This window comes from Hermetia illucens, chromosome 3 (assembly GCF_905115235.1).
Source record: "Hermetia illucens chromosome 3, iHerIll2.2.curated.20191125, whole genome shotgun sequence".
Classification (NCBI taxonomy): domain Eukaryota; kingdom Metazoa; phylum Arthropoda; class Insecta; order Diptera; family Stratiomyidae; genus Hermetia; species Hermetia illucens.
Genome location: NC_051851.1, coordinates 3,446,759 through 3,461,643, shown reverse-complemented (window position 1 = coordinate 3,461,643; position 14,885 = coordinate 3,446,759). Strand labels below are relative to the sequence as shown.

The window sequence follows — 14,885 nt, the reverse complement described above, 5'->3', positions numbered from 1 at the left end:
GTCTAGGCGCCACGACGACCAGGAGCACAGCTCCGCCTGTTGCAGCTGTTTCGCCACAATCTGTGGCGACCACTTCAGCAGGTTCGCGTAGGAAGCGGATGAAATGGACTGAAGAAATTAACCTCTTCATCATCCGCTCCTACTACGAAATAACGGCGGGGGCGGGTACAACATCTTACCGCCCCTAGTTGCACCAGAGATTCGTCGAGCGTTTCCCGCAATTCGCGCACGTGACTGTGCAGCGAGTCGCAGACCAGTACCGCTTTATTACTCGCAGCGACACAATCACGGCCATCATCAGGGAGCGTGTTCGACTTGAAGTCATCGGGGAAACTGGTGACCGAAAGTCGATGGGGGCAGAGGCGGCAGCATCAACAACACCACGCCGCGCTGCAGGTAACAGTTTCAGTACTCACCGAAGCACTCTTCTCCACCGTCCAGCTGAGGTTTCCACTAAGGTTCGGGACGAATTCCAAAGAGAGTGTATAGAATTCTCGGATATGGATCCTTTGCATAGACCAGGTATTCCCAGGCTCTATGCATCTCCAGCAACTCCGGGAATTCTATCTCAAATCAATGATGAGATTACATCTCGACTGTGTGCTGATATGTCGCTGCTGCAACTACAATCACTTGTGTATTGTGGTGCAGTTGCGGCTATCAGATTGCACGGTCAGAAGATTCGCTTTCGTGTTATTGGTTTGAGTGACAAAAGAGATCCACCATGGAAAATTCGTCTGGAACGTCGGCGGGACTCACTAAGGCAGAACATTGCTAGACTGATTCAGATCAGCACTGGCAATGCCAGCCGACGGGTGAGAAATAAAGTGCAGAGGGTTTACCGGAACTATGCCATCCCCTGTGAGACACCCGTTGTTGAAATTCTGGACACACTAAAGCAAAAACTTTCTGTCATATGCAGCCGGTTACGACGGTATGGCGAAAGTTATTCCAGACGTGTTCAGAATGCAACATACGCGAGGAACCAGCGGAGCTTTTTCAGATCTCTCAACGAATCCCAACAGAGCGCCCAGACAATACAGTTCTCGCTGACGGAAGCGAAAGAGTATTGGGGTGGACTTTGGGGGTTACCTGCCCAGCATGCTGAGTGGATCGTCGCCGAAGGCACCCGCCATGCCAATACACCTGGCATGAATTTTGCGGATGTTACCGAAGAGGAAGTTCGACGAGCCATAAACATCTCGAAGAACTGGAGGGGTCCAGGTCTGGATCGGGTGCAGAATTTCTGGTATAAGAAATTTACCAGCGTACTCAGTCGGCACGCAGTATAAACGAGGTCATGAGTCGGCCGGAGGAATTTCCACCTTTCCTCACTGCGGGGATTAAATACCTTATCCCTAAGAAGGACACGGTGCAGACACAAGACCGATCACTTGCTTACCAATCCTCTACAAATTCATCACGTCCATTATTAGTGGAAGGATCAATGCGCACCTCGAGACCAACAACATTCTGTCCGAGGAGCAGAAGGGCTGCCGAGTTGAGTCAAAGGGTTGCAAAGAACAACTCATTATCGACTCGATAGTTGTAAGACAAGCACCTAGAGGCCAAAGAAAGCGTTTCAGTTGCTATATCGATTATGCCAAGGCTTTTGATAGCGTTCCGCACACCTGGCTAATCGACATCCTACATCTGTATCGCATTGATCCGAAACTAATAAAGTTTCTGGCGACAGTCATGGAAGGGTGGCATACCACCTTATCAGTGCGTACATCTGAGGGTGCTTATACCTCAGAGCCCATCCGTATACGGAGGGGCATCTTCCAGGGGAAATCGTTCAGTCCCCTTTGGTTTTGTATGTCACTGAACCCCCTTTCATGGCTACTGAATGATGCTAGAGGGCATGGTTTTGCAATAAAATATGGCCTACGTGCTAAGTGCGAACTGACACACTTGATGTACCTAGATGACATCAAGCTGTATGCTGGTACTGACAACCATCTTAGAAGTCTGTTGCGAATAATAGACATGTTCAGCCGTGATATTCGGATGGAGTTTGGATTAGACAAGTGTCGAATCCAAGCCGTCCGCAAAGGTCATCACGAGCCACATGCCGGACATAGCATTGGTGACCTCCACATCGAAGCTATGACCGAGACAGGCTTCTACAAGTACCTAGGAATTCTGCAAGGAACCCATTCTCGAGTTGGTGATCTGAAGGAAGCTCTGCTGTCCGAATTCCTGGGACGTGTAAAGCTGGTGCTGAAATTGCATCTCTCGGGGAAGAATAAAATAAGCGCGTTGAATGTATTCGCTATCCCTTCACTGGCTTATGCATTCGCAATATTGCCATGAACGAAGACCGACCTGGAAAACGTCCAGCGGCGGATACGGACAACTATGTCCAAATTCCGAATGCATCACCCAAAGTCTGCCGTGGAGCGGATGAACCTGCCTCGTGACATCGCAGGTAGAGGCGTGGTTGACGTGGCGGCCCAACATCATCGCCAAGTCGACTCGCTGCGCGCTTATTTTTACAGCAAAGAGCAGGGGAGTCCCTTGCATGCGGCTGTCTGTAAGGCAGACTGTGGACTGACTCCACTTAACTTGAAGGATCGATCTTTCAATCCTCTGAGTGGGGTGAAGCCGGACCAAGAGCGGATCGATGAATGGAAGTCGAAGGCAATGCACGGTAAACACGTGAATTGTCTCTGGCAGCCATTTGTCGATTTGCATCTGTCGAACAGATGGCTGTGTGCTGGGGAGCTCTTTGCTGAGACGGAGGGGTTCATGTGTGCCATTCAGGATGGCGTGGTGGCCACCCGAGCTTATAAAAAGCTCATCATGAAAGAACGGGTGGAGAACGACCAGTGCAGAATGTGTGGTTCGGCGTTAGAGACGTTGGACCATCTCATTTCTGGCTGTACTGTCATGGCACCGGTGCAGTACATCACCAGGCATAATGCTGTATCCATCAAAACCTTGCATACAAGCATGGGTTTATTACGGGAACATGTCCGGTTTACCGATATGAGCCGCAAGCAGTACTTGATAGTTCTGCTTACAGCATGTATTGAGACCGGCGAGTTCTAATTGATCGCCACATACTGCAGAACAAGCTTGACGCGCTGTTGATTGACAAGATGGGTCGCTCCGCGTATATTATTGATGTTGCTATCCCCCATAATAGCAACATTGAACGGAAATACGTGGAGAAGAAGGTGAACTATGAGCCATTGGCTCGGGAAATCAAAGAAATTTGGCGTCTCGGGCGGGTGGTTGTAGTTCCCATAATATTGTCAGCTACAGATATTGTACCTAAATCCCTCACGGCTTCGCTTGATGTCCTGGGACTTTCGCACAGTCTGGTTCAAACCATGCAGAAGTACACCATTCTGCATACGTGCTCGATGTTGCGGGGAGTACTCGACGGATTCTTCCACTGACCTGCCACCGGCCACCCCCACCAGTGCCCCTTTAGTTTTTAAGTAGGTAGGATCGTCCGAGCCTAAATGCTTGGCACTTAGTGCTAGTATTAGGTAAAATCCGGCATCTGCCGAGATTGTGATAACTCGAAAATAATAATTGCATATGATATTAGGGAAGCTATTCGTATCCTTTCTAAATGTAGAATCACAACCCTTCAACCAATTTTCCCCAAGTAACAACTTTAAATAAGATACAAATAATAATAAATAAATAATTGATTTTTGCTAGAACCTAGTCCAGAAATTGGATCTCGAAAGTGGTGTAAATTCATATTTTGTCACTTCAAACATTAGCAACAAGTAAACTTGAAATCCTATTTCCTCTCAGATTAGCTAAATCCGTCGCCAAATAAACGGATAAAGTTCCCATTTTTGTGATATTCTTGAGTTACAAAATCCTTCGGATGGAAGTTTTCCTCAGATACCTTATTTCTAATATCCGAGTATGGATTCCTGCTCGCTACATTGACTATGACTCTAAGGCGGAGAGATGGAAACAAACTTCTCCAATTCAGTTTTCCATACAAAATTTCGTCCTTGCCCTCCATCACGAGATTATCTAAACTTCCGTAGCGAAAACCTTTTCTAACTTTTTTTTTTCATTCCCCTCCGCCGTCATTCTTGAAAATAAATTTTTGGATTCTTGAAATATATATTGCGGCCAAAGTTAAAAGGTGTAAAGCACATACATGTCTACATATGAGTACATAAAAAGATATTGATGTCTATCCCTATTAGGGCTTATCTTCATTCCTTGATTCAAATGTGGTCTTCAATGGGGTGTACCTTTAAGGAAGGGAGCTGGAGCAAGAGATGGGAAAGCTAACGAGGTTTCCAGCGATACATGGATACATGTGGATGTGCTGGAGGAAAGTTGTGTCCTACATATCAGCTTTATGGAGGATTTCAAAACACATAACCAGAAACAAAAAACAAGTTTTCTGGGGTTCGGACTTTTCACGCTTTTCCTGTTTTGGTAGAAAGCCTGATGAAACATTTGATGGTATTGGAACGGGTAGAAAATTGGCATGTTTAAGAGAGTCAGCAAGATGAGATGTTACGATGTTACGAGATTGTATTTGCGAGTTGGGTGGATTTTCGGAATGCTTTTGTGAATATTAAAGCGTCCAAAGTTTAGGCAATGTCAAAAGAGTTGAAGAATGCTTTTCATATCCGCCAAATGGGACATAGCGCGTCACACCGCACCAGCACGCCATTTTGGCCGGTCCCCCAAAGTATGTACAGGTTTTGCCGACGCTCTGTCTCCATTGCAATGCGTTGGCATAGTCAGTAATAGAATTGTCACTCTTTATTATAGTGTGACCAATCTACTGACAATTCGGCCTTCTTGTCAACATGTCTACCGAAACCTGGCCTGCAGGCTGAATTATTTTTTACTGGAGGCTGTTTTGGTCCAGAATTTGCTACTTCTGAAGAAGGACTGCTGAGATTTCTGGTCTTGTTGGCGATGAAGCTCGCGAACAGAGGGCAGATTCAGCTGATGAATCTTTTGTACCAGCCACGGTCACAGGAAGCACAAGAAGTTTTTTCTGTTGTGCAGTTGGTTGGTTGCTAAATTTTCTCCCACTTCGGCGACAACATTTTTGGAATTTTTGACCCGAATTGGAATATTCTCAATCCACCGCACTTGGTGGAGGCGTGCAAATTGAAATTGTGGCAGTGGATTGCCTTTCTTGTCTCCTGGAGGATATCCGCCTAGTTTCAAGTTTTTAATGTGATTTCCGGAGCGCCACCTTCGTTATTGTTCAATTTGCGCTAATAAGGCTCCGGAACGGCAGGCATTAATCAAGAAGCAACATTCTTAGATCGAAACCTAACTTTCAGTAGCGCCTATATTCACAAGAAAAGAAAACAACAACATTAGCGATCTTGATCGCTTATTTGATTTGAGGAATTTGGTCAACGTTTTATCAGCCAAAATAGAAGTCCTCACAACTAAACTTTGGAAGTCGATTAAGGCTTGTGTTTGAGCATGCACTCCACGAACAAAAATACATTCCAGCCAAAGCTCTGGTACTACCCCCAGAGCAGCATAAGTCAACTGAAAAACTGAGCCATCGAAGGAAGAAAAACAGGTACATTTCGAAGACGTTTCGGCAACTCCAGCAACAGCCTACATTTTTTTAATATGTTAATATTATTGAATTGTTTGTTGCTGCTAGCTGGTTATCCTAGCTCGAGTGGTTCTGTTTCGGGGATAATTTCCGCTTCGGCCGTGGTGTTGTTAAATTTTTTGCTCTGGTCACGGTTTCCGCTCGTTGCGGAGCGGGGTGGATACTTCGCTTTCTCCTCGTGAATTCATGTAAGATCGCTCAATGCCATTCAACAACAACGCTTCAGGCGCTTTCGCCACCTCCACACCTCCCGTGGCTGCTGTGGGGGTACGGGTGCCACCGTTTAGGAAATGTAACCCCGAGGGCTGGTTCCGTCAATTGCAGGCGCAGTTCGCGCTCACGGGCATCACTACTGAACCACGTGATTTAATCACGGGCTCGTCGGCCTGGACGGCCTGGAATCACGTCACTTAAAATTAAAGGGCACCCTGGTCTAGCGACTGTCGGTAAGTGAGTCAGCAAAACTGAATCACTTGCTGACGGAGCTCACCTTCGGCGACCGCTTCGCGAGCCAACTGCTGAGTGAGATAAGGCAATTAGGCGGGGACAAGGTTGGGCTGAAGCTTCTGAAACCACTCAGATTATCCATACCATACATTCACGACTTTGCGCACAGCCTTGCTAATTTCCGTATTTTCACGACCTTGAATTTAGCCAAGGCGTACCATTAAATCCATGTAGCTCCAGAAAACGACAATATGCACACCCTTCGGACTCTTCGAGTTTACACTGATGCCTTTGGTGTGCAATGCGGTGCAACCTTTTCAGAGGTTCATCCCCTCTGTCCTGCGAAACCTTAACTTTTGTTTTATGTACTTAGATGATGTTTTGGTCGCCTCATCCTCTGAGTCTGAGAATTTGGAACAACTCGAATGCAGTTTTCAACGACTTCTTGGGACCGGTCTTGTATTTAAACAGCGGGCGAAGTTTTTAGCAACACCAACGATCGTGAGCTATTAGCCACTTACATAGCAATCAAATAATTCCGATATTGCCTAGAAGGCAGGCCGTTCATAGTGTTCACGGACCACAAGCCTCTTACCTTGACTTTTAAGCAGAAGCCCGACAAAGCGTCTCTTTGGCATCTGAACTTCATTCGCCAGTTTACTTCGAACATCCACCACGTGTCCGGCAAGGACAGTGTAGTTGCAGACGTATTTCAGAGGTCAAAATCACTGCCCCGGTCAATTTTTCGGCAATAGCCGAGGCTCAGAAGGATGACGGCTCAGAGACAACCCCAAATACAATTTCGTGAGTTCCTCTTTTTCAGTTCAACCTCCGAAATACCCTGCAAGACCTCTGAAAAGGAACCTAGAGTATATTTCGGCCACTTTTCGCAAGGAAGTATTCCTTGCAGTACACGATCTTGCGCACCCAGACATTTGGGCAACGAATCGGCTTGCCACTAACAAATATTTCTGACCCTCATTGGAAAAGGACGTTAACTCCTGGGCCAGACAGCGGATCGCGTGCCAGTGTAAAGTCGCTAAGCACGTACAGAAAGAAGTAGACTCATTCCCTCGGTCTACAAAGCGTTTTCACACTACCCACATCTACATCATTGGTTTCTTGCGCGATTCCCATGACTTCAAGTATTGCCTCACAATTATCGATAGGTTCACACGGTGGCCTGAGGCAATATCTCTGGCCGACATTTCCGCACAATCGTGCTCCGAAGCCCCTTGCCGGGAATGAACTCCATGCTTTTGAGTTCCAGGGAATGCAGTTCGAATCTACCCTGTTCTCGGAGTTAAGCAAACTCCTAGGCTTCAAACCTTATTGAACGACTGCGTACCACCCGCAATCCAATGGGTTGCTGGAAGGCTGGCACATGACACTGAAAGCTGGCGCACGATGTTTTTTCGAGTTCGCTAGTCCTGCCTTTCGTTCTACTAGGCCTACGTACAGCCAATCGTGAGGAGTGTGCCACCAGCTCCGCCGAGTTAGTAAGCGAAGAGAATTTAAGACTCCCCAGCGACCCTGTGTTCGATACCAGGTCAACCCTTTCCACCACTGGGCTTGCTCCGGGGCACCGTGGATAAATTAACACACCCCCATCATCCCGTCATCCTTCGACGAAGGCTAACGCCCCTAAGGACCTGGACGTGTGCACACACGCGTGGATGCTTCCCGGAAGTCCTAGCAATCACCATATAAAGAACTTATTAAGTGTTGAACAAGGGGAACACTTCTTTAAGCTTGATGTCCACGGCAGGTCAAAGATCGTCTCCGTGGCCAGGCTAAACCCTTTTGTCCCCGGAACTGAGGTCTCGGAGAGGAATGGTGCACGGCGAACGAGATTTGATCTGCGCCACTAAAATTGGCGGGGCCAGGAGTCGGGTTTTATCGCTGAAAGCCAATATGAGCTGGGGCTGGGGTGGTATGGAGGCGTTGTAGTGTGGAACAGCTTCGTCCAAGCTCCACACCAAGCACCACGGTTGGAAACTCACCCGTCTAACAGGCTCGCCTACTTGTTGACGGCAGATTGACAGCCGCGAGGCCGGCGGAGCAACTAGACAGAATACATAGTCTGCCTGGGTCTGTTAAGGAAAATAAATCTCCTCACGGCATTTGTTTAGCTTTAAGAAATGTAATGTCTAACTTGATTTAGTAAAATAAAAATGTTAAATAATACTCATGTCAGTTAAACAAATTTTTTTTAAAAAATAATAAATTGATGATTAGCCAAAACAGTGCCACTAGTTCCGTAGGGCAGCCTTGTGCTCCAACCAGTCAGCTATACCGACATCGTTGCAACAGAGCCCCATTACTGCAGTATCCCGTGATTACCTCCAAAGGTAGGGAACGTACTTAGAGGGGAACCGCTGAAATACAGTGTACCGTCATTGCAATTTATTTAATAGCCGCATCGAATCCTTCACCTCGGATTACGGATTTTCCTAAAGAGGTTTACTCCGTCAAAATGGGGGAATGGGTACAGGGGAAAAAAACACAAATGTGAAAGTTTTGTCTGTTCGCAGCTTTTGCTTTACAGGGTTAAGCTGCGATATTCATAGCTGAGTTGGTGAGCAATACCATGATCTACAACCCATAACACCCATAACCTGATGCGGGAAGGCTATACACAGGTGATTCAAATCCCAGAATATTTTTTGAAATTTTATGGAGACGGAAAAGTCTTGCACACGTTCGGCCGTGACGGTAGTTGCACGAGCAAAACTCCGCGTATATGAGCTGGAGTTAATACCGTGTATGTGATGTAGTACGGTGGTCGCGAGCAGCATCTGTCATAACAATAAATATTAAACAGCTGTTTATGCCTTCGCACATCCCAGGGGGAACCAATGGTAGAGCATCCTTACAGATTTCAAATTAATGGTAGTGGAATCACTAAGCAAATGATGCTTTTGATACTTCTATGGGAAACTTGGTGGAAGCAAACACTCGCAGCATTCTCGGCAATAGATGTTTGCTCTCCTTGGAAGGAATAAGTAGATGCATTCAAGATCAGGCTTGCAGATGCATCCGTTTTCTCTAGGCAACGTCGACATACCAATACCACTAACGTACCTCGTCCCTACTCGTAAGGAGCACAATGATTATCTGTGCCACTTTGCCACTGAAGTTACTCCTTAGGTCGGGATTAACCTAGTACGCCAAGGATATATATGTATACGGAGTTCCCTTTCCCAACTTACAGATGCCCTATTGGCTACCATACAAACATTTCTCCAGGAATAAACTCGCCGTTCAGGTCGGTTATTTCAACCGATTGTTTATCAGAGGGTAAGAGTCATGCATGATGTGCACAGTGCGTTACATCTCCATATCGAAAAAACAAGGGTGCAATTACGATCCCTTAATTCACCTTTCGGAATGCAATCTCAAATGACTTTTTGTCTGAAATCGAATCGGACTTCACTTCATTATATTCCACTGCACCATGGTTACAGGAGGAATCCAGGTATGAATTTAATTTTAATTTAATAACTCTTCGAATTACAGTTTCATCATTTTGGAATCAAATTACACAAACAAATACCCACACGTACATTCCTACATGCTACCTGGCGGACTCTTTAAGCATCCTCCCACTGGTATCTGCAGAGCCCAAGTTTTAATACCTTTATGAATTGGGAGCGGAAAACAAAAGGCTTTGATGCACAGACAAATGTAAATGGCGTTCCCTATCATTCTGGAAAATGAAAATATTTTCTATAAATAAAATATCAATGAATGAACGAAATTAAAAGCCTAGAAACGACTCATTAAAACAATATCGGAATTGAATGTGTCCCAGGCACACAGGTTCAAAAGGAAGATAAAGTGAAAGGACGACAGCGCACCCACATATCACTAAGCCCTCCTGCGTCGACCTCCCGTACTTCTACTTTCGCGTATTTTTTGATAAATTTAGGGAAATTGTCTGATAACTTGAGCAATCTAAACGGCGAAATAATCAATTTCGTACGCTTTGCATATTAAGGAGCCTGTGGAAACAGGAGTAGTGAGTTGAGGAAGATTGAGATTTGCTTTCTCTCCTGCTTTCTCTCAAGGTTTTTCTTTCTGAAAATCAAGGTCGGGAAAGTCTAGAAACTGTCATTTCTTATGATTTTCATCTTTTTGAGCCATGGTTTATTATAGTAGTGACCTGACATGATTCTGTTGGCAGTTTTTATCCGCGACCCCTTTTGTTTGGATAGGTCTTTCGGAGGTTTTATGGGTACATGTGGGAAAATTTTTGCAAAGAATTTCCCTTTGGAGCGAATGTCATTTTGATAGCTTGAGTCCCACTCCTCTGCTATCTGGTTGGCAACCAGAAGGTTTAAATCAGTGGGTGCTAGGTGACAGTTCATCAGCGTGGCGCTGTTCTGGCCTTCAGTAGCTGCCAGATGTGCACTTTCATTTAATTTGATGCCACTCCTTGCCGGGCATCACATTATGACTACTTCTTCACCGTTCATGCATTTGATGTTGTTGTGGATTTCGTTGATCGAAGTTGCTGCATATCTCGCCTGAATTTTTCAACGAATATCTGCGGATCGTTTTGCATTTCGGTGTCGAGAAATAGTTCGCCAGGCAAGCGAAGTGTTGTGCCGTATACGAGTTCGGCTGGTGAGCACTTCAAGTCGGATTTTACTGATGTCCGTAAGCCGAGTAGTACTGTTGGTAGAGTCTCAACCCATCGGTGATTCTCATGGCACCTAAGCGCGGTTTTTAAAGTTCGATGCCAGCGTTCTACCATGCCGTTGGCCGCTGGGTGATACGGAGAACTACGTGTTCGCTTGCATCCAGTCAACTGAGTGAGAGCTCGAAAGAGGGAAGATTCGAACTGCGAACCCTGGTCTGTAGTGACGGTGCGTGGGGATCCGAATCTTGCTATCCAATGCACATAGAATGCTGTTGCGACAGTGCCTGCAGTTATATCGGATATTGGGACAGCCTCTGGCCATCTGCTGAATCAGTCGACCATTGTCAGTAGGTAGCGATGTCCTTGGCATGGTGGCAACGGGCCAACTATGTCCAAGTGGACGTACTCGAATCGCCTGCTCGATTGTGCGTACTGCAGTGGTATGTTTCGGACATGGCGATGTATTTTTGCCCTTTGGCATTGAATACAGTTTTTGGCCCAGGTGGTGGAATCCTTGGCGATTCCGGGCCAAACATATTTCTTCCGCATTGCTTTGCTGGTTGCTCGGCCACTGGGATGTGATGGGCCATGAAAGACGTTGAAGACTCTCCGCCTGAGAGAGCGCGGTACGTATGGTCGTATGACTTGCGCGGATGTGTCACAGTAGACTGGCTTGTCGCTGTTGCTGAAGGTGAATTGCTGCAGGACAAGCGAGGATGTGGATTTTAGCAATTCTCGAAGTTCTTGGTCGTCTGCCTGTGTCTCGGCGATTTCAGTGACCGTGACCGCGGCCGGCATTGCGATGGCTTCGATTTCGATTCTAGACAGTGCATCCACGACACAATTCTCCTGACCGGAGACATGGACGATGTCGGTGGTGAACTGTGAGATGTACTGAAGCTGTCGGCACTGTCTCGGTGATGCTTTCTCCAATTTTTGTTGAAAAGCATATATCAGCGGTCGATGGTCGGTGCGTATCGTGAACTCACGTCCTTCTAGCATATGTCGAAAGAATTTCACGCCATTGTATATTGCGAGTAATTCCCGGTCGTATGTGCTATATCGGGCTTGGGTTTCGGATAGCTTCTTGGAATAAAACCCAAGTGGTTGGCGAAGTCCATTGTGGAATTGCTCGAGTACGGCACCAGTTGCGACGTCGGATGCATCGGTGGTAATTGAAAGTTTGGCGCCGGCAACTGGGGTGCCAATATCGTCGCGTTAGCGATTAGTCGTTTTGATTCTTCGAAAGCATGCTCGGATGCGGGATTCCAAACGATCGGACGTTTGTCGTTCTTTCGGCTTTCTCGCAGATAGCTGTTGAGGGGTGCGAGAATTGTAGCTGCTCCCGGCAGAAACCTTCGGTAAAAGTTGATTACACCGAGATATCTTCGCAACTCGATGATGTTCGTAGGTTTCGGATACTGTCTGATCGCTTTGACCTTGGCCGGAGATGGATTCCGTCGCTCGAGATCTGGTGAGACAAGAATTCTATCTTGTTAACACCAAATACGCATTTGACTGGGTTGATCTTTAGTCCGTACATACGAAGTCGTTCGAAAACGATTTTGAGGTGTTCCTCGTGTTGTTCTTCCGAATCGGACGCGATAAAGATGTCGTCGAGGTATGCCCAAATGAAATCGAGACCACGAAGTGCATTATCGATATGTCGTTGAAACGTCTGTGCAGCATTACGGAGTCCGAATGTCATTACCAGGAATTCGAATAACCCGAAAGGGGTTATCACAGCTGTCTTTGGAATGTCGTCGGGCGCGACTGGGATTTGGTGGAAAGCTCGTATAAGGTCAATCACCGAAAAAATCTTTTTGCCAGCGAGATGTTGTGTGATGTCGTGGATGTGCGGTACCGGATAGCTGTCGGGCACGGTGATTTTGTTGAGACCGCGATAATCACCGCACGCACGCCATTCGCCAGATTTTTTTGCTTTTAGCAACAATGGACTTGCCCCTCCTTGTTCGATGGCCTGCAGATGCCTTTTTCCATCATATATTCGAATTCGGCCTTAGCTGCTTTATATTTGTCGGGAGGCAGTCGTCGGGGTTTTTCCGGAACCGGTGGTCCGGTTGTAATGATATGATGACATACCTGCGGGCTGATCGTCGTAGGCTGCAAGACGGTCGTTGTTATTTCGGGAAACTGTGCTAGAAGTCGATGGTAAGAGTTGTTCGGATCGATCGTTGATATTGTCGGATCGACGCCTCTGAATCTGTATGCTGTTGAACTGAGGGATGTGTTAGAGTCTAACAGTCGTTTGTTCTTGATGTCAACAAGTAATCCGAAATGTCGCAAGAAATCTGCCCCAAGGATCGGTCGGTTGACTCGGGCGATGCAAAATTTCCATTTAAAGGCACGTCGTCCGAAATCGAGATTCAGAAGCTTTTCTCCGAATGTATCGATGGGAGATCCGTTTGCAGCGAACAGTTTCACATCTGACGGGCTAGTGTTTTTCGAAAACATCTTCATCGGAACCACTGAGACGTCGGCTCCACTATCGACAAGAAAACGCAATCCATGACGGTGATCTCTTACGAGTAGGCGGTTTGATGGAGTCTCGTCGTCCTCAACCGCAGAAAGTGACGACGAGGTGATTAGTTTTCCGGCTGGCGAAAGGTGCATGGCGCACGACAATTCCTTGCGCAGTTGCCGAAGCGGCGATGATAGTAGCAAATATCGTTGGCGCCGGGTGACGATGGCAACGATGTGCTGGTTGTTCGTCGCCGTCCCGTAGAGCGAGATCGAGATCGTTGTCTCTGTCGGTTGTTTCGTAGTTCAGCCGTTAGTTGCTCGAATTTCTTGTTGATGACCGCAAGCTCTTGTTCGAACCGGTTTTCATTAGACTCGGACGAGCTGATGGCGGCCACGTGTAAATCGTTCACGCGCATGATCTTGTCGGCCATTTCGGTCAGGGCGTCCACGTCGATGTTGGTCGCTACCATTAAGATTTCACGCGCTCTGCTTGGCAGCTTTTTTAGCCAGGACGTTTTTAGCGTATCGTCGCTAAGCTGACCGTCGACCATACTCCGCATCTGACGCCACAGGCTAGACGGCTTCAGGTCGCCCAGTTCTAACTCCGATAGAACCCTACTTAGCAGATTTTCTGGTGAATCACTGAACCTGATGATGAGTTTCCGCTTGATTTCGTCGTATTTTTTCACTTCAGGCGGCTTCTCCACTATGTCGGCTACCTCCTCCATGACGGTGGCATCAAGCGCCGCGACAACCGCGTGGAATTTGTTGTTGTCGCTTGTAATGCGGTTCACAACGAACTGCGATTCAATATGGGCGAACCATAATTGTGGTCGTTGTCTCCAAAAATTCGGAAGCTTTAAGTTATGTATGGCTTTGACGAACTGAGACACGGGTTGACGAGCTATAAATGGATTGGGGCTAGCGCGGTTTTCTGCCAGCGTCTCGTCCAGGTCTTCGGTATGCGCGTTGGTGTAGGTAGCCATCTTGACCAAACTTGCACGATTCGAATCAGATATTACGACGCGGTTTTCACGATTCAGAACTTCCGAAACAAGGGTCGCACCGGCTTCCGAAAATCACGTCGGGGTCACCAATTGTAGTAGCGTGATAATAAAACACAAATATTCGCTCGCTAACTACAGCGTAAACATAAATTTATTGAGACGTGATAAAGTGCACAGACAGAAACAACGTGAACAACTTCAGTTTCGGTTGCCACACAATGTGGCAACCGAAACTGACTTTTCCCGTTCTCAACTTCACCGCTTGGAGTGCTGCACATCGCAAGTGGACAACCGCCGTTATCATTTTAAAAAAGTCGTTCCGTCCGTCCCCACGATTGAAGTTGTTCACGTTGTTTCTGTCTATGCACCTTATCACGTCTCAATAAATTTATGTTTACGCTGTAGTTAGCGAACGAATATTTGTGTTTTATTATCGCGCTACTACAACAACTCCTCTGACAGAGTCATCTGTGGCATATATTTCAAAGTTTCTGGATTTGTAGTTGCATATGGAGGCATTGATCTCGTTTGCTAAAGCAGTTTTTGGAATGTTTCTGCCTGTCGCCTGAGTAATAATTACTTGTAAGGTATGTGGAGGGCTCTCAGGAGGTCAAAAAAGTGCAGAGAGGCCATTTTTAGCATCTGCACTGTTTTGGACATTCCGAAAGACATGAGGTCGATTTGCATGGAGCCTTAATAGCTCCTTAGTTGCTAAAAT

At 46.7% G+C, this 14,885-nt stretch overlaps 2 protein-coding genes across 2 annotated transcripts; both read right to left on the bottom strand.

Annotated features, from left to right (window-relative positions):
* Positions 1 to 12,620: 12,620 nt before the first annotated feature.
* On the bottom strand, positions 12,621 to 13,151 carry LOC119650821. Its single transcript, XM_038053956.1, has one exon. It carries the CDS (start codon positions 13,149 to 13,151, stop codon positions 12,621 to 12,623), a length of 531 nt encoding a protein of 176 aa, XP_037909884.1.
* Positions 13,152 to 13,282: 131 nt separating this feature from the next.
* On the bottom strand, positions 13,283 to 14,146 carry LOC119650819. The gene has a single exon (XM_038053955.1). The coding sequence runs from the start codon at positions 14,144 to 14,146 to the stop codon at positions 13,283 to 13,285; it is 864 nt and encodes a 287-aa protein (XP_037909883.1).
* Positions 14,147 to 14,885: the final 739 nt, after the last annotated feature.